At 39.5% G+C, this 26,013-nt stretch overlaps 1 protein-coding gene across 4 annotated transcripts in view; it reads right to left on the reverse strand.

Moving 5' to 3' along the window:
• The window catches only part of SYT14 (synaptotagmin 14), a 154,336-nt gene extending 149,456 nt beyond the window's left edge, over positions 1–4,880 (reverse strand). For 2 of the 4 annotated variants that reach the window (XM_012781713.3, XM_012781712.2), the window contains exon 1: positions 4,753–4,880. In XM_012781713.3, coding sequence (XP_012637167.1) covers positions 4,753–4,765 — 13 coding nt within the window. In that variant the 5' untranslated portion in view covers positions 4,766–4,880. The remainder of the gene's footprint in view (positions 1–4,752) is intronic. The other 2 variants (XM_012781714.3, XM_075997086.1) reach the window with 2 other exon arrangements.
• Between the last annotated feature and the right edge of the window lie 21,133 nt (positions 4,881–26,013).

The raw sequence follows: 26,013 nt of genomic DNA on the forward strand, positions 1-26,013 counted from the left end.
AAGTTAATACAGCTGTTTAACAATAAAGATATGTATTTTTTAGTTTAGAGAACAGTTTGCAAAGAGTCTTCTGATATTCTTACAGAAGAAACAGAAATACCTGGACCAGATGATGGACAGACATGGGCCAGATCATTAAGGACCAGCTTTATCCTGAGATTTTAAAAAATTCAGATTTCATTGTACAAAGGTGGTTAGCACTAGTTTGGAAGATGAACTAGAAAGAAACTTAAAACTGGAGATTAGATTAGTTAAGAAACTAATGCAAGTCTCTTAATGAGAGATAAGGGCATAAACTAAAGTTAAGGCACTACGCAGCATAAATTAATTTGAAATGTAGACTTGGCAGGACTTAGGGATCAACAGGATGTGTGGGGGGGGGTGAATTATAAGACAGGGCTGATGTCCAGGTTTCTAACTCAGATGTCCAGTTATTTTGAAATGCCACTCAGATGGTAAATTTGCAGGGAGTACGGCAGTATGAAGGCTGGATTTGCTGACAGTGATGACAATTTTAGGACACTCTTAATATCCTAAGCTAAACATTTTGGATTGCTATAGGACATCCAAGTAAAGGTATCTAGCTACTATTTGGAATTATAAGTCAAGAAAATTCTGTGTTAGAGATATTCTTCTGGGCAATGGGAATAATCTGTGAAGATAACAGATAGAATTCCACGAAACAATTCAAGAAACTTGAGTTGAGGCTGGGCACGGTGGCTCACGCCTGTAATCCTAGCACTCTGGGAGGCCGAGGCAGGTGGATCACTCAAGGTCAGGAGTTCGAAATCAGCCAGAGTAAGAGCGAGACCCCGTCTCTACTAAAAATAGAAAGAAATTAATTGGCTAACTTATATAGAAAAAATTAGCCGGGCATGGTGGTGCATGCCTGTAGTCCCACCCACTTGGGAGGCTGAGGCAGTAGGATTGCTTGAGCCCAGGAGTTTGAGGTTGCTGTGAGCTAGGCTGACGCCATGGCACTCACTCTAGCCTGAGCAACAAAGCGAGACTCTGTCTCTAAAAAAAAAAAAAAAAAAGGAAAAAAGAAAAGAAACTTGAGTTAAGTATGCACTATACAGTAAGCCCTCCATATCCATGGGTTCCACATCCATGAATTCAACCAGCCGTGGATCAAAATGTAGTTAGGCTACAATGGATGCATCTGTACTGAATATGTACAGATTTTTTTTGTCATTATTCCCTAAACAATGCAACAACTATTAATATAACATTTACATTGTAATAGATATTATAAGTAATCTAGAGATGATTTAAAGTATACTGGAGGATGTGTGTAGATAATATGCAAATATTAACACTATGCCATTTTATATAATGGACTTGAGCATCCTCAAATTGTGATATCATGTAGGGCCTGGAACAAATCTTCCATGGTTACCAAGGCGTAACTATATTCAGGTACTATAAAAATCTAAGGCATAAAAAAATGAATCAGACATTATCCTCTAGGCATTTACAGTTGGACTGGGAAAACAAATTTGTAAACAAGTAGATTACAAAATTGTTCAGTGTTAGCAATTACGGCAGTATGTATAAAATAGAGAATGGCAATAGGGTTGAGAGTGGCACTAAGAACTTTAGGTCAGGCAGATGATGAGAAGACTGAGAAGTATGTAATCAAGAGAGGAGAAAACTTCAAAAACAGAAAAGAGCCAACACCGTCAGACCAACAAAGGCCAGCACTAGAAGAGTTAATATGCTGAATAACAATTACATGTCTTGATAGGCTAGGCTAGAACAATGATTCCCAACCTGGTATTGCCAGACCACCAAGGAAACAATAAGGATCTGTAAATTATTCTTAATATTTCAGAATGCCTTCTAAAAACTATACCTTTATCTAAGATAGACTAACTTCTTCACCTCTGCCTGGAATTATATTAGCTCAGTGTGGTAAATCCATCATCTTATATTTGTCGGAAATCCTGATTAGCAGTTATGTGTCTGACTGATAAAAGGAGAAAATGAGTGATTATTTAGTAGAAATTATTTGGTGTTGTAAAATAAGGGTTTTACAAAAGAGGAAGAGATAAAAGCAATCCTTAGTTCTTAAAAGGCTAGAGTGAATAAGAATATGACTAACAGTTATAAATGACCTATTCAATTCAAAACACTGCTTAGCTATGGAAGGTACCACAGGCAAGAGACCATGGTTTTGGTTGATTACAGCCTCAACTTGAGCCAACATAAAGCTTCAAAAAGGCTATTCTAATGTTAAGCTACATAATAGGATTATGCACAAGTCAAGAAGTGGTACAACAGTTTCAATGTACGCTATTCAACAGTACAACTGGAATGAAATGGCCCACTACTATATTGCAAATATTAAAACATACCACTACAGATCATCCAAAGGAAGGACTTGAATATTTTGTCTAGAAAACACTGTAGTCAAGTGGTAGAAGGGATGTCATATACACAGAAAATACACACAGAAGTAGCATGGGTAGACAGAAGTTACTGAATGGCAGACTTTTGGCCAAATATGAAGAATTATTGCTTCAGAAACAGTGTCAAACTCATCATTGAATGTTTTTATAAAAGGAAGGATGATCCATCTCTTGATGGATCATTACACTATATTGTAATTAGGCATTTAGAATTACCTGTCTCTACCACTAGACCATGAACTCTTTGAGGGAAGGAATATGGTCTTAGCCATCTTTATGGCCCCACAGAGTCTAGCACAGAACCCCATGTACAGCTAGTGTACAATAAATGCCCACTGAATTAACAGGTGAATGAAGGAACTGTACATTTTAAGAACTACTTCACTGAAAAAAATGTTGGACAAGATGTCCCCTTGGGCTCCTAAAATTCTAAGATGTCCCTAGTACCAAGTCCTCCTCCAGAGCTCATTTTACTCCATAACATGGTATGTATAAAGAAACTGCTTTAATATGTGACAAGCAGCACAGCAGACTAACTTGACTTGACATTTTCATCTGAAATGCTCATATTAACTATAGCTTCTTTGCTGAACTAGAAATGACATAATTCCTGATCTTTATATTATAAAACCTTAAATGCTAAGTTTTGATTTTGAAAATATTTAAGAGTGTCTGAAACACAGAAGAATGTCTAGAATATGAGGATTTAAAAAATCTTGTTCTTTAAATGTTCTAGTAGGCAGAGCAAAATCTCATCAGTTGACATAGAAAAGGATCAGTAACATTTAGCTGCCAGAGGAAAGAATGAAAGAACTAAAGAGGAAAAACTGGAAATACTTTAAGAAATGACAAGTTATAGGATCATATCTGAATGCTATCTGGGGAACCCTTCCTCATGTTCTGCCTTTTCCTCTAAACCTTTTCGCCTTCACCACTTCACAAGAAATTCTACCACAGGTTGGCTGGGAAAACAAAGTACACAATGTAAATCAGTGGATTTGATTTCTTGATTTTTAACCTTTGGTAAAAAGTATAGTGGGGGAAAAAAGGTTGAACGTACTGCTCCAGATAACGAGATTAGCAAAGATTATAGGTAGATGTCATTTTACATCATTTTAGCTAAAGCTGATATTTGAAACTGTCTGAATGTGTGTCTTGCATATAATAGGTAATCAATTTCTTACATAAATGAGATAAATGTAAACACACAACTAAAGCAATTTTGGAGTCCACAGGAGCTCACAAAAAGAACCCCTCAGAGATGCATGCTACCAGTGACTGGCCACCTAGAAGGGAAACCGCTTTGAAAACTTTTACTTAGGAGGAACGCCCATATAATTTAGACAAATAATGATACAGCCCTGCACATCTGTACAGATGAATATACACACACAGGGAAATTTTACAAATTACTTCCACTGTCTGAGTTAAGCTGAGAGTGAGACAGGGCTGGAAGGAAGATGTAGTCTTTCACATAAATAGCCTAGATGTGTGATACCAATTTTCACAATATGCTCCTTAACAACAAGACAAAATACAGACCCTTCATCCTAGTTACATGTTTTTGGAACCTGAGAAAAACACACTTTGGTGTCAGCTCCCTTACCTAGGAACTCAATTTTTCTTAAGCTACTTTTTGAAAATCTGCACTTAATAGACTGATATTTGAAGGAGTGTGCGTTTGAGTGTGCGTTTGTTGCAAAGACGTGTTTACTTCTCTTTCACGGAGACAAGCAGTTTTGAGTTTGGTTGAGGGGCAATGGCACTTAAAGAGGATGTTAAGCTCACCCCAAATTTGCTGGTCCCCTACAACAGCAAACAGAAGGGGAAAGAGCGGAGAGCGCGACACAGCGTTAGCCCCAAAGTAGGGTCGGGGAAGGGGAAGGAAGGAGACAGCAAAACTGGACTCCCAGTTTGGCAGGAAGGCAGGTATCAAGGAGACGGTTTGCTGGGGCGGGGGCAACGGAGGAGGCGGCACCCCCTGTGCCCCTCACTCCCCTCAGCCCGTCCCGCGGAGACTGCAGGGCCGCAGCCGGAGCCCCAGCCCGCGCCGCCGGCAAGAGGTACTTACTGTCCCCGCCCGCGCCGCCAGCTCTTCCCCGCGCGCGGCCACCGGCCGAGGCCGACGACACCGCGAGGGCCGGAGCGAGCCCGAGAGCCGAGTCCGGCGTCCCCGCCGCGCCGCTCCGCCCACCGCCTCCCCAGACGCGGCCGGGACCCCGGCGCCTCGCCGCGCCCCGGCCCTCAGGACCTGCCCCGTCCGCGCGCCGGCCTCCGGCGCCTCCCAGCCCCCGCCGGCCGGGGTCCCCCTCCTCGCCCGCCGCCGTCGGCCTCCACTTACCTTCAATCGCCATGATGTGCTCGCCATGGACCGCACCAACTGGGTGGCGGGGGCGGCGGTGGGAGGGCGCGGAGGACGCGCCGAGTCCTCCGGCGGGAGGGGCGGGGCCCGGCCCCGGAGTCGCCCGGCTGCTCGGCCGCGAGGGGCGCCGCGGGCGCGGCGGGCTGGGGCGGGGCGGAGGAGGGGCCCGAGCGCCGGGCGTGCGGGCCGCCGAAGCAATGGAACCTTCCCCGGGCGGCCGCCGACGCCGCCGCCGGCACGTGACGCCGCCCCGCCCCCACCCCGCCCGCCGCCCCCGCCGGGCCTCGCGCGGGGATTCAAAACCGGCGCCCGGCCGGGAAAGCCGCGGCGCGCGACACAGGCCCGGGCTCGCGGAGCTCGCCGGGGCGGCCCGGGCCCGAGCCTCCCGGGAGCCCAGGGCCGCGCCGGGCGCCCTCCCCTCGGGTGCTCGCACCGTCCTGAGGCGATGGAGCGGGGCGGCGGGAAAGGATGTGGGCAGGACCATGGACAGGTCTCCTTGCTTGACAAGGGCTCCCGGGTTCCCAGGGACTCTGAGATTTGGTCATATGAAGGTCTATTTTGTTTTTGTTTTCTTTTGCCCGAATCAGCCGAATACTCGCCTCAGATCTCCGCTGTGCAGCGGAGAGAAAGCTAGTGGGCAAAAAGCAAACAGGAGAGAGAGATCCTGAGGACAGCGGCGCTCTCTCTCTCTGTCTCTCTCACTCTCTGTCTCTCTCTGTCTCTCTGTCTCTGTCACACACACACACACTTCACTTAGGCTCGCTCCCGATAAGCCTTACCAACCCCCTGAGCTTGGTTTCCCCCTTGGAAGTATGAGTTGGCATCTGTCCACACAGTGCAAACACACATTAGAGGCCACGCTAAATTAGGGGTCAGACAGACGTTTTGACAAAGGACCTGGAAAGCGTGTCACATGCGGGTTTTTAAAATGTGCAAGCCTATGAGCGTTGTGAACAGTCACAGGCCAACCAAGATCACAGCAACAATTGGCTGCTTAATTTGTACTTTAAGGAACTTGAACTCTCAACTGCATTTGGTACTTTGAGGACCTGGACAATCAAGGAATAAACAACATTGAGGAACAGGAAGTTAGTGTTTCTCACTTGTGGAGAAAATGCAAACTGCTGGTGGGAATTATCTATGTTATGGAATGACAAAAAGAAAATATTTCACGCCAATGTGAAGTTAGACTGTAAATCTGAAGCAGAAACTGTCTTCCATTGCTTTTATATAACCTCTCCCTCAGTCACAGTTCATGTTCAACAGACATTCATTCTTTACCATTTTCATTACTTCAATGAATATCTATTGAGCCAGGCATTATGATGAAAGCTGGCTACAAGCAAGAATTACACACCAAAATGCCTGTACTTTAGGGAAGCTCCGAGTGTGTGTGTGTGTGTGTATGTGTGTGTGTGTGTGTGTGTGTGTTCACCATAGATATCTGTAGGATTCAGGTAAAATATGTTTGGTTAATGACATTTTTCCCAGGCAACTTCCCTTAAAATAGTCTTGAACTCCAAGACATTGATTGAACTTAAAACCACAGTTCTAGGGTTGTGGTTTCTGGCTGGCTGAGAGTAATTCAATTGTTCAACCTTTTTAAGAATTTCATATTGAAAGCCAGAAAAATTTAATCATCATTTCATCACCAATTACACAGTTGCTACATATATGACCAAGTTTTGTGACCTTCCAGGTTAATATCACTATAACCCAGGTTAATATCACTATAGTTTGCTCAGAAAATCTATTTGTGTGTGTGTGTGCATGTCTGTGTGTCTGTGTGTGTGGTGAACTTGAGCTTCAAACTTGTCAAATCCGGGAATTGAGTCCAAGGCTATTCAGTATTGATGACATTTCCTTCTAAATTAGAATGAAGAATTCTTCCTACCATCAATTACCTTAAAAAAAAATGTTTTCCAGATGCTAATTGGAAAATTTATATGAGACTAATATTGGAAAATATCATATGGATTACCTCAACTTCCCAACATTTCATGTAGATTCTGGGATTTCTTAGCAACCACTGGAATTATGTTTTTTGTTTGTTTGTTTGTTTGTTTTTTTGAGACAGAGTCTCACTTTGTTGTCCAGGCTAGAGTGAGTGCCGTGGCGTCAGCCTAGCTCACAGCAACCTCAAACTCCTGGGCTCGAGCGATCCTTCTGCCTCAGCCTCCCGAGTAGCTGGGACTACAGGCATGAGCCACCATGCCCGGCTAATTTTTTTATATATATATCAGTTGGCCAATTAATTTCTTTCTATTTATAGTAGAGACGGGGTCTCGCTCTTGCTCAGGGTGGTTTTGAACTCCTGACCTTGAGCAATCCGCCCGCCTCGGCCTCCCAAGAGCTAGGATTACAGGCGTGAGCCACCGCGCCCGGCCTTGGAATTATGTTTTTAATTTGTCATATATATTCCTATTTCTAAAGTACAATTTTAGGGAGTGTCAATTATTTATACTTTAAATGTTTATATTTTATTAATTATACATCCTGTCTAATGACACAAATTATTTCTAATCTTGACCTCATACCTCCAAACTACCTTTAGTCTATACACCTTATGCATTAAAGATGTTCAAGTGCTTCTTCATTTTTAATTCTTCATTCTTCTTTATAATGAATTATTTTCAAAATAGTTTCCACACATATAATTCAAGCAATTACCTAATTTTCACAATATGTGTTATGGAGATTGTTAGGAGCTGAGATAAGAATAGAAGAAGTCAAAGTAATTTCTTTCTTGTGACTATGAAATGGAAATGTTTTTGGTATTTTGAATTTCAAATGAGTGTTTCATAGAAATATTATTTAATGATAATTTGATTTCCAGGAGGCCCACAAAGCTTAATTAACCAGTGATGTGGCTGAACATCAGTGGAAAAATTGAACACTGAAGGTTTATGTGGGAAGGCCAATTCAAAGGGGAAGTGAAAAGTAATTTCACCTACATTAGCTAAGCAGTCTTCATGTTCCAAACAAAAACTAACCAACATAAATGCCAATATAATCTTAATAGGAAAGTATGTTCAATGTTACAAAAGTTCCCAGTGTACTTTTAAGAAACAGTCTATTTTTATTTTTTTAACTTCAAAATATTAAGGGAGTACAAATGTTTTTGGTTACATGAATCACTTTTGTAATACTTGAGTGATAGCTATAGGTATGGCCATCACCCAAATGCTATTCATTGTACCCATTAGGTAGGTTTTTGCCCCCTCCCTTCTTCCTCCTCCTCCCTGCTTGTTTTCCACTGAGGTTTACTTCCCTCTGTGCACATGTGTGCTCATTGGTTAGTTCCAGTTAAATAATGAGTACATGTGGTGTTTGTTTTTCCATTCTTGAGATACTTCACTTAGGATAATGGTCTCCAATTCTATCCAAATTGTTGCAAATAGCATTAAGTTATCCTTTTTATGGCTGAGTAGTACTCCATAATATACATATACCACATTTTATTAATCCACTCATGAATTTATGGGCACTTGTGTTGATTCCACATCTTTGCAATTGTGAATTGTGCAGCAATAAACATTTGACTTCAGGTGTTTTTTTGATAGAAAGACTTATTTTCCTTTGGCTAGATACCCAGTAGTGGGATTGGTGGATCAAATGGTAGCTCAACTTTTAGTTCTTTGAGGAATCTCCATACTGTTTTCTATAGAGGTTATACTAATTTGCAGTCCCATCAACAGTGTAGAAGCGTTCCTTTCTCTATTCATCCATGCCAGCATCTATTGTTTTGGGCTTTTTTTTTTTTTTTAAGATACTCAAATGTCAATTTTATTGCTTATGCACACATTTATTTGCTACTAGGAAGTAAAAATACAGCACATCAAAATTTCCTTTCATTGCAATTTTTGAAAACCAGAAAATCTAATCAATTAATCTCTAGCCAAAACTACCCAATGTTTCCTTCAGATTCTTCTCCCACAAGTCATGGCTGCAAATTCTTGATGTTGAGTTTTATCGCACTGACTTTAGGTTACTAAAACACATGGGAATACTTCAGACCTATTGGGGATTCTTTGGGTGAAATCAAAAAGTAGAGCTAAAGTATACTGAAGTTATTCAAATACATTCAAACTACACAGATCCCTTATAAATTACTAGTATCAAGGTAATAGGTAAAAGATATCAGAACTCATCATAGATTATTATTATTGATTAATTAGATTATTATAGATTATATAATTCTCAAGATTATTGCTACAGTTTATCATAACAAAGTAGCTTTCTCAACTTGCTTCATAAAATTACCAGCAAAAAAAGAAAAGCATAAGAATAAGGTTCATGGTAAAATGGGCAGGATGTCATTACAATTCCCTATTCTAGCATTTTCCGAAGGATCCCATTTGTGAAGCATGCAGAAATCGCACCCACATCTGAATGATTTACTTCTTGATTCACCCTAAGTTTCCTTAAGTCCAGTGTCTGCTACCTCTCTTTCAGGCGGAGCAAATCTGTTGATTAAAATATATCGCAGTCTTGCCAGCCTGCTTCTCTGCTCAGATAACAGCGTCCTCACTCCTCTTCTCCTATAAGGCATAAAAACGCCACCTCTCATAGCCTGGGAGACTGTTTGTCTTCTACACGGTGGTTGGAGTTGGGGTAAATCCTCTGGTGGAGGGGAATGGATATTGGTGCCAGCGCTGATAGTCAACTGACTAAGGTTCCTTATTAAAGTTTCAGAGAAGTTATGAGACTCTGAATTGTCTTGAGAATTTTCTTCAGTGAGCATGTAAGACTCTGGGGTCAAGGTTGAGTCAGGCATTTCTGAGAGGTCCATCGCAGTCTAGTCACAGCTGTAAGCTCCTCCTGGATCTTTGGGTCCCAGCAGAACGACAGGGAAACCTGGAAGGAACCCTGTTGCTTAGAAAGAGCCTGAAAAGCCGAACTCCAACAGACAGTGCTGGAAGAACTGAACTTGTTTTGGGCTTTTTAATAAAAGCTATTCTAACAAGGGTAAAGTGATATTTCATTGTGGTTTTAATTTGCATTTCCCTGATGATTAGTGACATTGAGCATTTTTCATATGTTTATTGGCCATTTGTCTATCTTTTGAGAAGCTTCTGTTCATGTCTTTTGCCCACTCTTTAATGAGATTGTTTGGATTTTTTTCTTCCTGATTTGCTTGAGTTCTTTGCAGATTCTGGTTACTGGCCCTTTATCAGATGTATAGCTTGTGAATTTTTTCTCCACGCTATCTTCTGTATATCTCCATTGTCTATTTGCTCTGTTTATTGTTTCCTTAGCTGTGCAGAAGCTTTTTAGTTTAATCAAATCCCATTTATTTATTTTTGTCGTGCTGTGATTGCCATTGGGATCTTCTTCATAAATTCTTTGCCTAGGCTAATATCTAGAAGAGTTTTTCCTACACTTGCCTCTTGAATTCCTATGGTTTCATTTAAGTCTTTTATCCACCTTGAATTAACATTTGTAAGTGGTGGGGGCAGGGGTCCTGTTTCATTCTTCTGTATGTGGCTATACCATTTTCCCAGCACCATGTATTGAGTGGGGCTTTTTTTGCCCAGTGCATGTTGTTGTCTGTTTTATCAAAGAAGTAACACAACCTCTACCAAAGAAAAGAAAGAAGAGAGAAAATGGCACAGACACTAATTTATTGCCCTACACTTTCCTTCTGTGATATCTTCTGAACCTTTCATGCAAACAGCAGGGCCAACTACACACACTTCTCTTCCTTTTCCTCTGTAAATATGATGTTCTTCCTGTAAAATCTGTGTTATAATTTTCTTATTGCTCAATGGGTTTATTGTTATTGGCTAACTGCATGAAGCAGCACACAGAAGTCTTTTGAGAGAACAATATCACAGCATGATACTGGCTTGTCAGCATGGAGGAGTGTACAGAACTTCTGAACATATAGAACAATTTAACACAAAATGATCAACAAATACATGGTTAGTAGGATATAGGTTACTGTCGCTAAGCATTCTTATTTACAACAGGAAGTATAATCTTTTATCCAAGGTACAAGTATTTGACTATATTTAAAACCTTTTTTTCACAGCTGACTGTTTTCATGATAATGACTGGTGACATTTATATGACAACTTTCACTCAAAGGTCAAAAAGTATGCTACAAACCTTTTAAATGACATAAAGATATCACCCAAGAGAAATGCAACCACCTATCATGTAAAAAGCAGGAAGCGACTTTAAGAAGCCCTCAAGAATATGTATACAGGAAGGAAACTGAATTTTACACCTAAAATAAATTGATAAGCTGATTTGGTGAGCAAATGATCTTCTACTGCAAAAAAAAAAAACAAAAAAAAACATTCAAATGTCCTTAGTTTATATGTGTGTGGGCCTGATTCAGAGCATAAATGCTATAAAGGTCACTAAGAGCTTTTAATGCTCACATTCCTCAATTACAAGAATGTTAAACATTATTCTTTGTATAAAAGAATGCTCAGTCAATTTTTGTTAAGTGAATAAATAAATTGTAACAGGCTTGGGTGTCATGTGTCTGTTATATTAGTAGTCCTTACACTTTGATGTGCATCTGCACAGCAATCAGATAGCATAGCCATTGATAATTTCCACAAAGAGAAACTAAAAATGGATGAAGAACTCTTTATCTAGAATAGTATTTCTCATTATCATCTTCTTAATCATTTTTGTCTAATACAGAATTTCTCTTTGCTTAACTATTTACTTACTGTTATGCGTGAAAGGGAAAATTTTATAGAGGTTAGCATGGTATAACATGCCGCACTCTGACATTTAAATAGTTTATTAGTGTTTTTTTTTTAAGATGGGGCAATTTACTAAAGGAATTCTGGAACATGCTTTGAGGATTTAGAAAGATGGGCTACAACATCAGTTATAGAACAGTAATTTGTAAGAGCACAATTTCTGAACTTTAAATGATATGCTAAGGTTTGGAAGTGCATTGTGAAACTCTGAGCACAATGTATGTTTCAATTGCTATGGTAAACTTTTCATTTAATGAAGATGCTCACTGAATTTAAAAACATTACAAAATCTGATTTAAAGAAGAACACTTGCAGCCGGGCGAGGTGGCTCACGTCTGTAATCCTAGCACTCTGAGAGGCCGAGGCCAGAAGATAGCTTGAGCTCAGGAGTTTGAGACCAGCCTGAGCAAGAGTGAGCCTCTGTCTCTACTAAAAATAGAAACAATTAGCCAGACGTGATGGCACACACCTGTAGTCCCAGCTACACAGAAGGCTGAGGCAGAAGGATTGCTTGAGCTCAGGAGTTTGAGGTTGCTGTGAGATAGGCTGACACCACGGCACTCTAGCCCGCAGGACAGAGCAATACTCTGTCTCAAAAAAATAAAATAAAATTGATGGAAGATAACTAGAAATTTTATTATATTTTAAAAGTGATATAAATGAACAATAGAGCATACATATATATGTATTGAAGAATATATATATATATTCTTCTATAGTATAGCATATATATTCAGGAGGAGAGGAAGAAAGGAGAAGAGGTGGGAAATAGCCCTAGTCATCTCTCAGTGTCCCCAGAAGAATGTTCCAGAACTCCCTTCCCCATACCAAAATCCACGATATGCAAGTCTCTTACATAAAATGGTGTAGTATTTGGATATGACCTACGCATATCCTCCTGTATAGTTTTAATCATCTCTAGGTTATTTATAATACCTAATAAATGTAAATGCTATGCAATTAGTTGTTATATTAATACTATATTGTTTTTTGTTTGCATTATTTTTTATTGTTGTATTGTTATTTTTATTTTTTTTTCAAATATTTTCGATCTGTGTTGATTGAATCCATGGATGCAGAATCCTCGGATACAGAGGACTAACTGGATATGAGCCAAATTCCTCTTCTTTCATAACCTGGAGTCAATAGATGTTGTCTAAACTTATAAATAAAAAACAGAATTATAAGCATATTCGTTAGAATTATGAGGATAATCATAAGAACTAAAACCAGAAACATATGAAAGAAGTTTACCTCTTGGGAATATGATGAGTGGAGTGGAGTCTCAACTGGAATATATTTATTTTTGTTTTGTTTTATACAATTGCCTGTGTGAGTATGTTTTACTTTTATTAAAGTAAAAACATAAGTTCCATGGCTCCCACTTCCACTGCCCTCAGGATAAAATTCATATTCCTTAGCATGCCTTTCAAGATTCTTGACAATCTAGTTTCAAATGACATTTTCCTGGTTGTCTCCTACAATTCATGCATCTGACCAGCTCACTTTTTCCTGAATGTGCCCTGATCTTTCACTCCTTCTGTCTTTTGCACATAATTATCTTTCTGTCTTCAGATGGAAAAATAGGGATCTTTTTTCCTGGGGAAATTTCTATTCATTGTTTAAGAATAAGATCAGCAAGAAATCATTTTTCAAAAAGGATACATTTCACAACATAAAAAGTTAAAACTTTTGTATGGAAGAAAGACACCAAAACAAAGTTTAAAGATGAATACAAAGTAGGAGAAGACACACTTGTAGCATATATGATAAAATATTGAAAGGCAGTAGAGAGAGAGTGATTAAGAGCATGATTCCAGAGCTAAACTTCGTAGATACAACTGGCTCTGCCATGTGCCAGCTGCAAGACTTGGGCAAGTTATTTAGCCTTTATGGGCATAGGTTTTTTTCATCTCTGAAATGAGAATAATAATAACAGTACCAACTTCATAGGATATTTTTGAAGAATAATTGTGTTAGTACACATAAAACATTTGAAAAACACCTCGCATAAACTAAATGCCATGTGTTAGATATTATTATATTGTTGAGGATTATAAAGAACCCTTAAAATTGAATTTTTAAAAAACCCAGTATATTAGCATCTAATATAAAAAAGGGCTGTAGATATGAAAGGTCACTTCACAAAATAAATATTAATGAGCACTAAGTATGTAAAATTGCTCATTTACCATTTATAAAAGCAATGGAAACTAAAACAAGTAAGACTTTTTTAAAAAAACACTAACAGCTTGGCAAAGATTTAAATGGTTGACAGTGATTAGTATTGGCAAGGCACGGGCAAATGGGCATGTTCCCAAATGTTGGGGCTGATGAGGGGAGCAACAGGAATAAATTGAGCTAACCAGTTTGGCAATATTTGTCAAAATTAAAGATATGCAGTATATTTTTTATCCAGCCATTCTAATTTTATAAATTTCTCCTAAAGAGATAATCAACTTGGCAAGTATAATACAATTGTTTAGAAGAGTAACAATTAGAAATAATCTAAATGTCCATCAGTAGAAGGCAATTAAATAAATCAAGATTCAGCCCTACAATAGAATACTATGCATTTATCAAATGTGGATATGGTCAAGCCATATTTATTGACATACAAAGGTATCCATGAGATATTAAGATCTTTGTAAAAATCTGACATTTTGAGAGTTTACTCTCTACTAGGCACATCATATGCAATATTTCATTTAATTCTCATCACAACTCTGTAAAGTATACCATATTATTAGACCAGTACTACAAATATGGAGACTGAAGTACAGAGTCATTTGGTGACTTACCAAGGTCACGGCTCAAACCCAAGCCCACTGGCTCCAAAGCCCGTGTTCTTAATGTCAACGCCATAATGAATGCATGTTATAAATCAGTTTATACACTATGAGCCCATTGATTGTACATAATAAATACATGTTGTGATGGTTAATTTCACATGTCAATGTGACTGGCCCATAGGGTACCCAGACATTTGGTCAAACATTGTCTGGGTGTATCTGAGAGTGTTCGTGGATGAGATTAACATTGGCAGCAGTAGACTGAGTAAAGCAGATTGCCCTCCCTAACACAGATGGGCCTCATAGAACAAAGACACTGAGTAAAACAGAGCTCCTCCTGCCTGGCTGCCTTGTGTTGGGATATTGATACATTCCTGCTTTCAGACTTGAGTTGAAACAGTAGCTCTTCTTGGGTCTTGAACCTACCAGTTTGGGGGCTGAAACTTACACCATCTACTCTCCTGGGTCTCCAGCTTGCCTACTGCAGATCTTGGGACTTCTCGTCCTCCATAATCACATGACCCAATTCCCTATAATAAATCTTTTTATATATAATCATATACATAATACCATCATATACATACACATACATGCATACACACACATTCTATAGGTTCTGTTTCTCTTGAGAACTCTAATATGTAAACTGTTAACAGTTGTTTTTCTTTGGGACCAGGAATATGGAATAGACTTTCGCCATATATTTTATCTTTCTGTGGTCTTTGAATTGTTCACAGCTAATTTTAATAGCATTTGGAATCAAAGGTATATACTTATATTCTGAAAATAGAGAAAGGTTCATATTGCTCCTCCCTGCTCCATGATGCCTCCCAAATCCTCCTTGCAGCAGAGCTAAGAACCCTGGTGACATTTTGCATTTGTATATATTATAGAATTGAGAGTGTCTCTTCCTAATGGAATGGGCCCTAAACTGAGCCCCAAATTAGTAACCCTGTTTCATTCATCTCCCTGGCCCCCTTTCACTGAGGAGGCTTCAGTGGGGAGCTCCTCAAATAGAATTGGTTTGAGCTAGACAGGGCAACCCTGCCTGAGAGAGGAGGTGCATATTCGACCCATTTTGACTTGTGGTGTCTTCCTCTTTGTTTTCCTGGAAAAGGTTTTACTGCTGTCTCTTAGAGGCCATTGCCTTTTGATTTAGCCTCCTTTTATGTCTGAGGGTTAGTTATATAAGCACAGATGAAATTCTTTCTTTTCTCCAAATTTTCTATGGAGAGCTTTTCTATTGGTGCTAGTCATTGGCAAGGCATTTAACGTTCTGAGCTGTATCTCTGCAGATGAGAGAATCTGGATCTTGGTGATCATTTTAAAGAAAATTTTAGACAATGAAGTCAAGGATCCACAAACCAAAGGAGACCCCCGAGCATAAACACCTACAAACTACAGGCAAAAGTTGGATTTGCATGTTTCTCCTCTCTCCTTACAGTGATGTGTGGGAAGCTCTTGGAAAAAGCCCAATTTTATGTCCCGAATTCCCTCACCCTGAAAATATAGCACATAACAACTGTCATTTTCCCCATGTATATTAAATAAGGGTATGTTTGTGGGGTCCTTTATGCAGAATATAAAAGTACTAACTCTAAAATCTTGGTTTGTATACTATGAGCCCTATGAGTGTACAAACCAAAATGGCCAACACCTACACTGTCCCACCCATCTACATTCTCAGTTTACCCAAAATAATAAACCAGCGAGGGGACTGGATAAGAACGCTGTCCAGAATAGCACACTATTTATGCTGTGCTTGCAAAATCCTGAGAATGCCTCCTTAAATTTTTCACCCTGGGTGACCCACTTACCTTCCCATTAGTCCTGACCCTGGATTCCTGCTATCCTTAGCTTCCCTGGGCCACAGCAAGGGGAGAGGATGCCATTAGTGGTAACATTTCTCCACTCCCAGTGCCTAGCCCAGTTATCCCTCATTAGGGAAACTGTATTTAGTTAATGAGAAATCCTCTATAAAGCCCTCCCATAAATGAATGAAAACAGAATAGAGAAAACCTAGGCCAGAAGCAGCACAAATGGAATGGACCTGGAGTTTTAATTGAGAGTAAGTTCATTGTGTGTATATATAGGACGCCTACGAAAATCATTAATGTGATTTCAGACTGCAGTTTTAGATACCTATTATCTATCGCAAAGAAAGCAGTAATCTCACTCTTCTCTGCCCTAGTAAGAAAATACCCGGAGTGGATTCGGCAGCAAGCTATTTCTAATTATGTTCTATGAGAAAAAGGCTAAAAAGCTGATAATGTTTAGTCTGAGAAAGAAATGACTCAGGGACTTCGTGATAATTGTTTTCAAATATTTGAATGCCTGCCAGATGAAAAGGGATCAGGCTTACTCTGTATGGTCACGAGGATTAGAGCCAAAACCAGTGGGTGGCAGCTGCACAGAAACAGATCTGGGCTTGTTATAAGCTCTGGTGCTGAGATTATTACTGTTATGAACAGTCCCTCTTGGTTTAGTGTGCATAATAATTGGATTTTTTTTACCACAATAAACCAGATTGTAATCATACCCTACATGCAAGCTCTTTTGGAACAGAATCATGCTAACAGGCCTAGTTAACAAAAACATTAAGTGGATGGCAGATTTGGGAAGCTGCCATCCCTTTCCCCTCCTCCTTACTTGGCATTTTTTATGTTTGTTTGTTTGTTTGTTTCACTCTGTGTTGGTGGAGGCACTTGGGGCAGTTGAGGATGATGTTTTCCCATGTTGGCTTTCTTCTTGCTAAGGACCTTTCCAGGAACTTGTGCTATCTCTCCATCCCTCCCTCTTCCACAGTCCAACTCCCCAGTAGCTTTTATTTTATCCCAGCCTCCTGCTCTCAAAATCCTAACTAAGCACTGCATGCTAGTTTTGTCAGAGGGACTAGACCATAGGTTTCTCTCTGTCTCTCCTCACTGCTCCTCATTTATACTTTTGCTTTAATCCCCAAAGATTCACCTCAAATCTTCTTAAGGTCAAGAAGCTAAATGGAGAACAATTAATGCTCCTATAGAGATTTTCCAACTCTGAGATTCAATGAGTCTAAGACAAGCCTGGGTTGGAAATGAGCATGGTGTGCCTGAAGGATGGGGAAATGGGCAAGAGTGAAGAAGTAGCACTAGGGGACAGTAAGAATTGTATGAGAAGGTTCTGAATGACAGACGGGGGATTTGAGACTGCCCAAAAATCTTGTAAGGCTTTTAGCAAGAAAGTGATATCTTCGAAGCAATGTTCTAGGCAGAAAATGTTATGGTGGGGCACAGAATAAAGGCAGAAGCTATTTGGAAGATGCTGTGGCATCCAAGAATAAAACAGTGAGAGCACGGACAATGGGAGCAGCTGTGGGAAATGGAAAGGAAGAGCTAGCCAGGAGAGGCACGTTAAAAGAATTTTGACAATACTTAGTGTACTAGACGTTATTAATTAATTGATGGCCAGAAAAATATATCCCTTCTTTTTTGGAAGTTGTCCCTCTCCTGCTCCAGCCATGTGACCTGGAGGGAACTGCTGTGCAGCCATGACAGTGCCGGTGAGACACCTCGGACTGCAGAGAGCACAGTGGACAACGGCCCATGGGGTAGCAGCTGCTGCACCCGGAAACCCATCCCCACGTTGGCACTGAGGCCGCGCCTCCTGCGGGCTGCTCCCGCCAGAGACTGAGTGTGGCAGGGGTACCGGGGCAGACCCATGCCAGGGACACAAAGGATGCCTTTTTCAGCCACCTCTGCCTCAAGAACTACCCAACACCCTTGCAGAAACTTCCACAGACGGCAATCTAGGCTCGCCCTCTCCTTCACTCAGGGTCAGGTGCATCATGGTCTGATGGCTTCCCAGGCATTTCCAGCTCGCTCGCTGTGTGTTTCCGTTCACACTGGCATTCCCCCTTATAAAATCCTCACACGCTTAATCCTGTTTTGGCATCTGCTTGTTAGAGGAGATGAACTAATACAACTGCCAATCCCAATCTCTCTCTGTCTTTCTCTGTCTCTCTGACTCTGTCCCTCTCTCTCTCTTTCTCTGTCTCTCTCTCTCTCTGTCTCTCTCTGTCTCTCTCTCTGTCTGTCTCTCTCTCTCTTTCTCTGTCTCTTTCTCTGTCTCTCTCTCTTTCTCTGTCTCTCTCTGTCTCTCTCTCTGTCTTTCTCTGTCTCTCTGACTCTGTCTCTCTCTCTCTTTCTCTGTCTCTCTGACTCTGTCTCTCTCTCTGTCTTTCTCTGTCTCTCTCTCTCTGTCTGTCTCTCTCTGTCTCTCTCTCTGTCTCTCTCTCTCTTTCTCTCTCTCTGTCTGTCTCTCTCTCTTTCTCTGTCTGTCTCTCTCTCTCTGTCTCTGTCTCTTTCTCTCTCACACACGCACACACACGCACATATCCCCAGAGGTAACACATGATCCATGCTGGGCCAATCACATAATGCAGCATCCCACTACCCACAGTCATTGGTCCAAGGAATATGCACATGACCAGAGCTGGACCAATAAGAATGCCTCCCTGAGACTGTCTGAATTTAAACTAGGAGCCAAACTCAAGGTTTTGTTTTTGTTTTTGTTTTTTTTTAATGCACATGATGCTGACTGGGTGTGACCTGAATCTGCTATTAGAACTCAAGCCTAGTAGAAAATACCCGGGAAGTATAGCTATCATCCAGATAGGAAGAGAGCACACTCTGGTGGCACCAGTGTGCTGGTTCTGGTTCCTAAGATTCCTAGACCTGCTCTAGTTCCTGCAGCTTTCTTTTTGACTCCATAAGCCACCCCAGGATCCTGCCGGGGAATTCCCTTTTCTCCTTAAGCTAGTTGGAGTTTCAAACTCTGTCACTTGAAACCAACAGAGTCCTAATTAATACACACAGTGACAAAACAGATACAGGATTAAGTGGAGAATATAAAGCAAAGTTAGTTCTTATGTTATAAGCATATGATACAAAAAATAATGGTGCTGTTTACAGAAATATAGTGATTAGAAACACTTAGGGGAGATGATTGAATCACAACAGGCTATCCAAATTAAAATGTAATGAGGTTATTGAGGTTAATAAAAGATTGAAGCTTCAGTGAGAGGTTTCAGGCATGAGATAGATACAGCATAGACTTGCTACTTGAAACTAGATGGTAAAATCAGTTTTACATTTACATTTACATTTATAATATATCATGGTAGTATATTAGGCATTTCGCCAAGTAATGAGATGATAATTTCCTGTATTTTTATTTTGTATTCTTGTATATAACCTAAATGAAATTTCTACTAACATACATATCCTTCATTAATGTAATTTGCTAATTAGTTCAATTAACTATATTTTTACTTGTTATAACAAAGGCTAAGCAAGGTTAAAGTCAAAATAATGGTTAAACTACACAAACAATAGGATGTATTACAGGTGTTTCCTTTAAAAAAGGAAAAGCCAAATCCAGCTGGTATGGTGGCTGATGCCTATAATCCTAGCACCTTGGGACAGGTAGGGTGATTGCTTAAGCCCAGGAGTTTGAGATTACAGTGAGCTATGATGACACCACTGCTCTCTAGCCTGGGTGACAGAGTGAGATTCTGTCTCAAAAAAAATCTGCCTGAGACCTGGAGGTAAAAGAAAAAAGAAAATTAAAAAAAAAAAAAAAGCCAAGTTATAGTTACTTTAAACAATAATTTTATATATCTAAAAGAATTTGAATACAGAACCAAAAGAAAATATTCTATTGATGTGTCATTACAATTATTTTTTGAAAACTAGGAAAAGAAGGAAATTGAATGCTAAATTGTCCTGAAAACTATGTCAACAATTAAGTTTTAAAAAATGTTACTCCATGAGTCCCTTCCTGAGACACATGATAACATATCTTACACTTGCCTTAAAAAAATTAACTCCAATGTCATTGGTATAACAGTGATACATTTAAGGATAGAAAGAATTCAAAAATAAGACTTTTTTTGAGAGATAAGAGAGCTCTTTCCCAGAAAACTGATTAGGCAGTTGAGGAGGTGGCTGTGATAATTATGATATTGTGCCATGCCTTTATTGATCTGAATGCTCAATTTACATTTTTCACTAAGAACTTTTGGCAGCAACTGCATAAACTTTGCCAAGAAGAGTTTGCTCTGGTGGCCATCCAAACTAGTGAGTTAAGCAAAATGTCCCCCAACAGGTTATTAAATTCCTAAGTCTTTCTTTTAAATACCTGATTTAATTCGTTAATATATATTCTTCTTGGCTCCTGAAATAAAACCATAATTTTAAAAAATTATTCTTTTTTTAACAAAGCATAAAAAACCCTTCCCTATCGGTGTTTCTCAAAGTATGGTCTTTAACACTGCATTAGTGTCAACTGGGATTTTTTAAAAACACAAATTTCCAAATTACATCTTACATCAAATGAATCAAAATCTCTAAAGGCAAGGCCTGAGAATCTATATATTTTATTTTATTTTATTGAGACAGAGTCTTACTCTGTCACCTGGGCTAGTGTGCAGTGGCACGATACTAGCTGTCAAACTCCTGGGCTCAAGCAATCCTCCTGGCTCAGCCTCCCAAGTAGCTGGGACTATAGGTGCGTGCCACCACACCTGGCCAATTTTTCTGTTTCTAGTCGAGATAGGATCTCACTCATGCTTGGGCTGATCTTGAACTCCTGGCCTCAAGTGATCCTCCCACTTTGGCCTCCCATGACTATGGGTGCTAGGGTTACAGGCTTGTACAGCCACCGTGCCCAGTCCCTCTCAGGCATTTTTAATTTCACTTATTGTGAACTGTCACTTTCTGAAGGTTTCTAAGAGCCACCCCTTCTTCCACTGAGAAGTGGCTCTGAGTCAGTGAACTCTTGCCTATTTAGTCTTATTCTCTAGCTTCTGTGCCCAAGCACCCTGACTCCTGCCAGTACATGCTAACTAATGTTTGCAGCTTCTTTAGGGTTTAGTATCTTTCCTCCCTTTTCAGGTATAGTGTGTGCAGTTAAACATGCTAGGATTTAAGCGTAGTGATTTAACCTAGCAGCCAGGAGGAGAAGAGGGAGTAGCCCTTCAGGGGGTACTTGTTGCCTTGTTGGGGAACAGACTCTGCTATCTTCCCATATGGCGGACGTGCTATCCTAAAAGTTGAGATCGGCTACTCTAGCAGGCCAGGACACTTCTTAGTTCTCCTTATGAGTTTATATTTTCTTGACAATTTCCTCTAAAACATTGATATTGATAAAAGTTCTACCCATGATCTTGCTTGATTAAAACCCATAAATGTCATATATTTAATATTTTATAAAATAAATTCTGTAGAACACCATGAAGATGAGAGGGGAGGGAATATTTGGGGTCTCAGTAATTGTCACTGCAAAATACATCACACAGGTATGTTCCCTGTTGATAAAAGATTTTTCTAATTACCTGAAAGCTCTGCTACCTGCTGTTATCATGCACCACAACTGACAAATTAAGATACTCCTCTTGGATGAGCATCTTTATCTTCTTTCCTTAGCAATTGATACAATGACTCCGAGAAAAACAAAGGGACAGTGTCAATGCCAAGTATTCCCTTTTCTCCTCATTCTGCTTTCACAGCTCTGCAACAAACATGCGTCTAAACAGAAGATGTTCTGCCATAGAAAAAATCAACCCCAAACTACCCTACTGTGTAGACACAGGGGATTCTGACAATCTGCCTTCTAAATGTGTGCAACAGTGTTCTAAGACAAGGATAAAATATTAGAAAAGCTTCACATAATGCTCATTGGGCCTACATCTCTGGTCCCTAAATTCCACATTGCTTCTTAGTGCAACGTCCCTACTAATGACAACCAGAATAACCATGGGTCATTATCTCTCCTATCGATCATAGTCCTTCCACTGGGGTACTCCCGAGGCCTGTGGGCATGTGTTCTGAATTTTTATTTCTGTGTTCAGTACAATAGCTATCTTTCTTCAAGACCTGGCATATTTATATTCTTTAACTCTGAGTACCATGTAATATTATTATACCCGTTATACCAATAAGGAAATGGAAGCTCAGAAAAACAATGTAAATTACTTTCTCAAAGTCATTCAACTAGCAAGTAACAGTCTAATTCACTAGAAAAGGATGTGCTCTGAATTTCTGCATGATATTCTGCATATTATAAGTACTGCCAAAAATAACCCGATCTGATCATTTCTTCCACGGGTTTCTTTTTGCTGAGACTTAACCTTCCCCAGGCCAACTACAAATCAGTTATGGTCTCTTCCTTTTCCTGTACCCTTCTTAAACATACACAGGTAAAGAATAAAAGGTAGGAAAAGAAAAATGATAAACAGAGCTCAAAGTTTAATCTGATAAATAAATGTACCTATTATATAAATAGCATATCCTATATTATTGGACATATAACACATATAGAAATGTAATATTAACATTAACATGGAGTGCAGTGGCTCACTGCCTATAATCCTATTACTCTGGAAGGCTGAGGCAGGAGTATCGCTTGAGCTCAGGAGTTCGAGACCAGCCTGAGCAAGAGACCTCCATCTCTACTAAAAATAGAAGAATTAGCTGGATGTCATGGCACACTCTGGTAGTCCCACCTACTTGGGAGACTGAAGCAAGGTATGAGGTTTTCTTTTGAAATGCTGAAAATATTCTAAAATTGACTTTGGTGGTGGTTGCACATATCAGTGAATATGCTAAAAACCATCCAATTGTATACTTTAAATTGGGGAACTTCATGGTATATGAATTATTAATATATCTCAGTAAGCCGTTATTCTAAAAACTGGCAATAACACAAAGATGTATGCTGTCACTGCTTCCACGTAGCATTGCACCAGGGAGTCTAGCCAGTGTAGTAGAAACAGGGCAAAAAAATAAATGACATAAAAATTCAGGGGAAAAAACCCTAACTACTCTACTGTATCATAAACTTCCTGAGAGTTCTGTTTTATTCCTCTTTGTAACCTTCAAAATGCCTAAAATGAGACATTTTATAAGTAGGCCTCAAAAATGTCTTAATTAAACTCAACTGAAACTGAAAGGGATTTGCAGTAGATAGACTAGACAGTCTCTTGCCTTTAACATGAATCTGTAGCCAAGGATGACCAGATATTTGAATAACAAACACTTCCACAATAAAAGAGAAACCTAAAGGAACAGAGAAAAGGAATGCTGGAGAAACATAAATGATACCAAAAGCAGAGTGTTTTAAAAAAAAATCCTTCAGATTAATGTCCACAGACAGGAAAGAGAAATATTTGATCCATGGGGAAAAAAGAATAGGATCTTATTTGAAAGGTAGAATCAAAGAACAAGACAGAGCTCTTTGAAGTTAGATATCTGATACCTGAAATTAAAAATTCAATATCAAGTTTGGAAGAGAAGTAGAAAAAAGGATGAACAAAAGGAAAGAGAATTAGAAAATCAATCCAGGAGATTCAATTTGTCTCATATGAGGTCCACAAAGAACTGACAAAATTAAGGGGAGAAAATTACCAAAGGAAGATTACCAAGGATATTCCCCAGAACTAAAGGATGTTCTTTTTTTTATTGAAAAGGATCACCAACTGCCAGAAAAAAAGAAAGGAAGAAAGGAAAGAAGGGAAAAAGGAAATTAAGAGAAAAGGAAAGGGAAGTAAAAAGATATTAACATTAAATTTCATGAGAGATAAAAGAAAGATCCTAAATTTCTCAAGAGACAGAAAAAAAAGATTTACATAGAAAGGATCGAGTATTAGTGTTCTAGTTACCTACTGTTGCATTATAAACCAACTTAGTGACTTAAAATAACAACAATAATTTATTTAGTTCATGAATTGGCTGGAGGACTCACTTCCAAGACGGTTCACCTACACAGCTGGCAGTTTGGTGCTGGTTGTCAGCTGGCAGCTCAGCTGGAGTTGAGGACCAGAGGCCTGGATTCCTCTCTGTGCAGCTCTATTCATGAGCTGCTTGGGCTTCCTCACAGCATGGTGGCTGTGTTCCCAAAGCAACTTCCTGTCCTGAGAGACAGGAAGTAGGAGCTGCCAGTTTCTACTAAAGTAAATGTCAATTCTGCCACATTCTACTGGTCAAGAAATCAAAGAGCCCAGATTTAAGGCGAGGAGGCACAGATTCTACTTCTCAATAGAGAAGCTGTAGAAGAGTTTTGGGGGCATGTTTTAAAACTGCTGAAAGGTTCTATGTTCTTGCTTTGAAAGATGAGTATGACCCTGATTGAGTTAGACTAATCAAGACCCTCCCACCCTTGGATCTGGAAATGTGGTCAATTTTCTCCCAGTTACATGGAGGAGGGGTGCATACCAAAACAAAAACTATTAAAGGTACAAAAGTGAAGAGGGACTAGTTACTGTGTGTCCAAGAAATGCCAGCACACTGGTTGTTTTTTTGTTTTAATTCAACTTTTCCACTTCATTGTATATATAATTCTGGAAAGTCTCCCCAAACTCACTGTAGACCGAGGAGCAGTGTAAATACACACACACACAAAAATATACACATATACACACAAATGTATCAGAGAGGTGGTTTTTTCTATTTGTCTGTTTGTTTTTGGTTTTGGTTTTTTTCCAGCATATTATGGGGGTACAAATGTTGAGGTTACGTATGTTTCCCTTGCCCCCCTCCCCCCTGAGTCAAAGCTTCAAGTGTGTCCGTCCCCCAGTTGGTGCGCATTGCACTCATTATGTATGTATGTACCCATCCCCTCCCCCCCACCTGCCTGACACCTGATAGATGTTATTCCTATATGTCCACTTATGTGTTGATCAGTTAATACCAATTTGCTGGTGAGTACATGTGGTGCTTGTTTTTCCATTCTTGGGATACTTCACTTAGTAGAATGGGTTCCAGCTCTATCCAGGAAAATACAAGAGGTGCTATATCACCATTGCTTCTTATAGCTGAGTAGTACTCCATATCAGAGAGTTTTAAACACAGTTCAAGGACTTAGTTACAGTTACTTATACATCCTGCTTAGCTAGCTGGGCCTAGTTGCTATGAAGCATTTTAACAAGTATGTATTTAATCTTGTAATTGTATATACATTTAGATTTCGGTTGGTTAAAATATTAAACTCTGCTAATATGTGGTCAGCCCTCTTAGTTTGTTACTCTTTGAGAATTTCTGCCCTTCCACACGTTTCTAAATGTTAGAGAAGTCAGAGGAAGTCAGAGAAAACACCCCATTGCCCACTGTGCCCATGCCAAGACTTCTTGTCGTTCCTTCCTTCCTCCCTCTCATTCAATGAGTTTTCTTTTTTCCTCTTACTGAACAGTTTATCAACACACATATATAAACAAAATTCAAATTTGTCAATAAAAATTTATAAATCTATTCAAAGTAAATTACAAGGAAGAAGTAAGCATTACCTTACACACAAATTTATTAAATCTGCTTGCAACACTGTAATGAGTCTTTTACATGAGTGAATTGCTGAAGAAACCATTTCCTGTTGATTATGGTTCAGAGAAGAACCAAAAGTGGAGGAAGTCAAGAAAATCAAAGGTTATTGTGAAAAGAAAATGTGAAGAAATGGAAAATAGGAAAATCAAGAAACCATTATTTGGAGAATATTTATGATCCAATTTAAAATAGAAAAAAAAACCTCCCAGGGAATATAATCCATGCTATAAACAAGCACATGTAAAATATACCCAAACAAAACGTAGGGTTTTTTTTCTTTTTTTCTTTTTGAGACAGAGTCTCACTATGTCGCCCTGGGTAGAGTGCAGTGGCATCATCATAGCTCACTGCAACCTCAAACTCTTGCCTCAG

The sequence above is a fragment of the Microcebus murinus genome, chromosome 23 (genome assembly GCF_040939455.1).
Source record: "Microcebus murinus isolate Inina chromosome 23, M.murinus_Inina_mat1.0, whole genome shotgun sequence".
NCBI lineage: Eukaryota > Metazoa > Chordata > Mammalia > Primates > Cheirogaleidae > Microcebus > Microcebus murinus.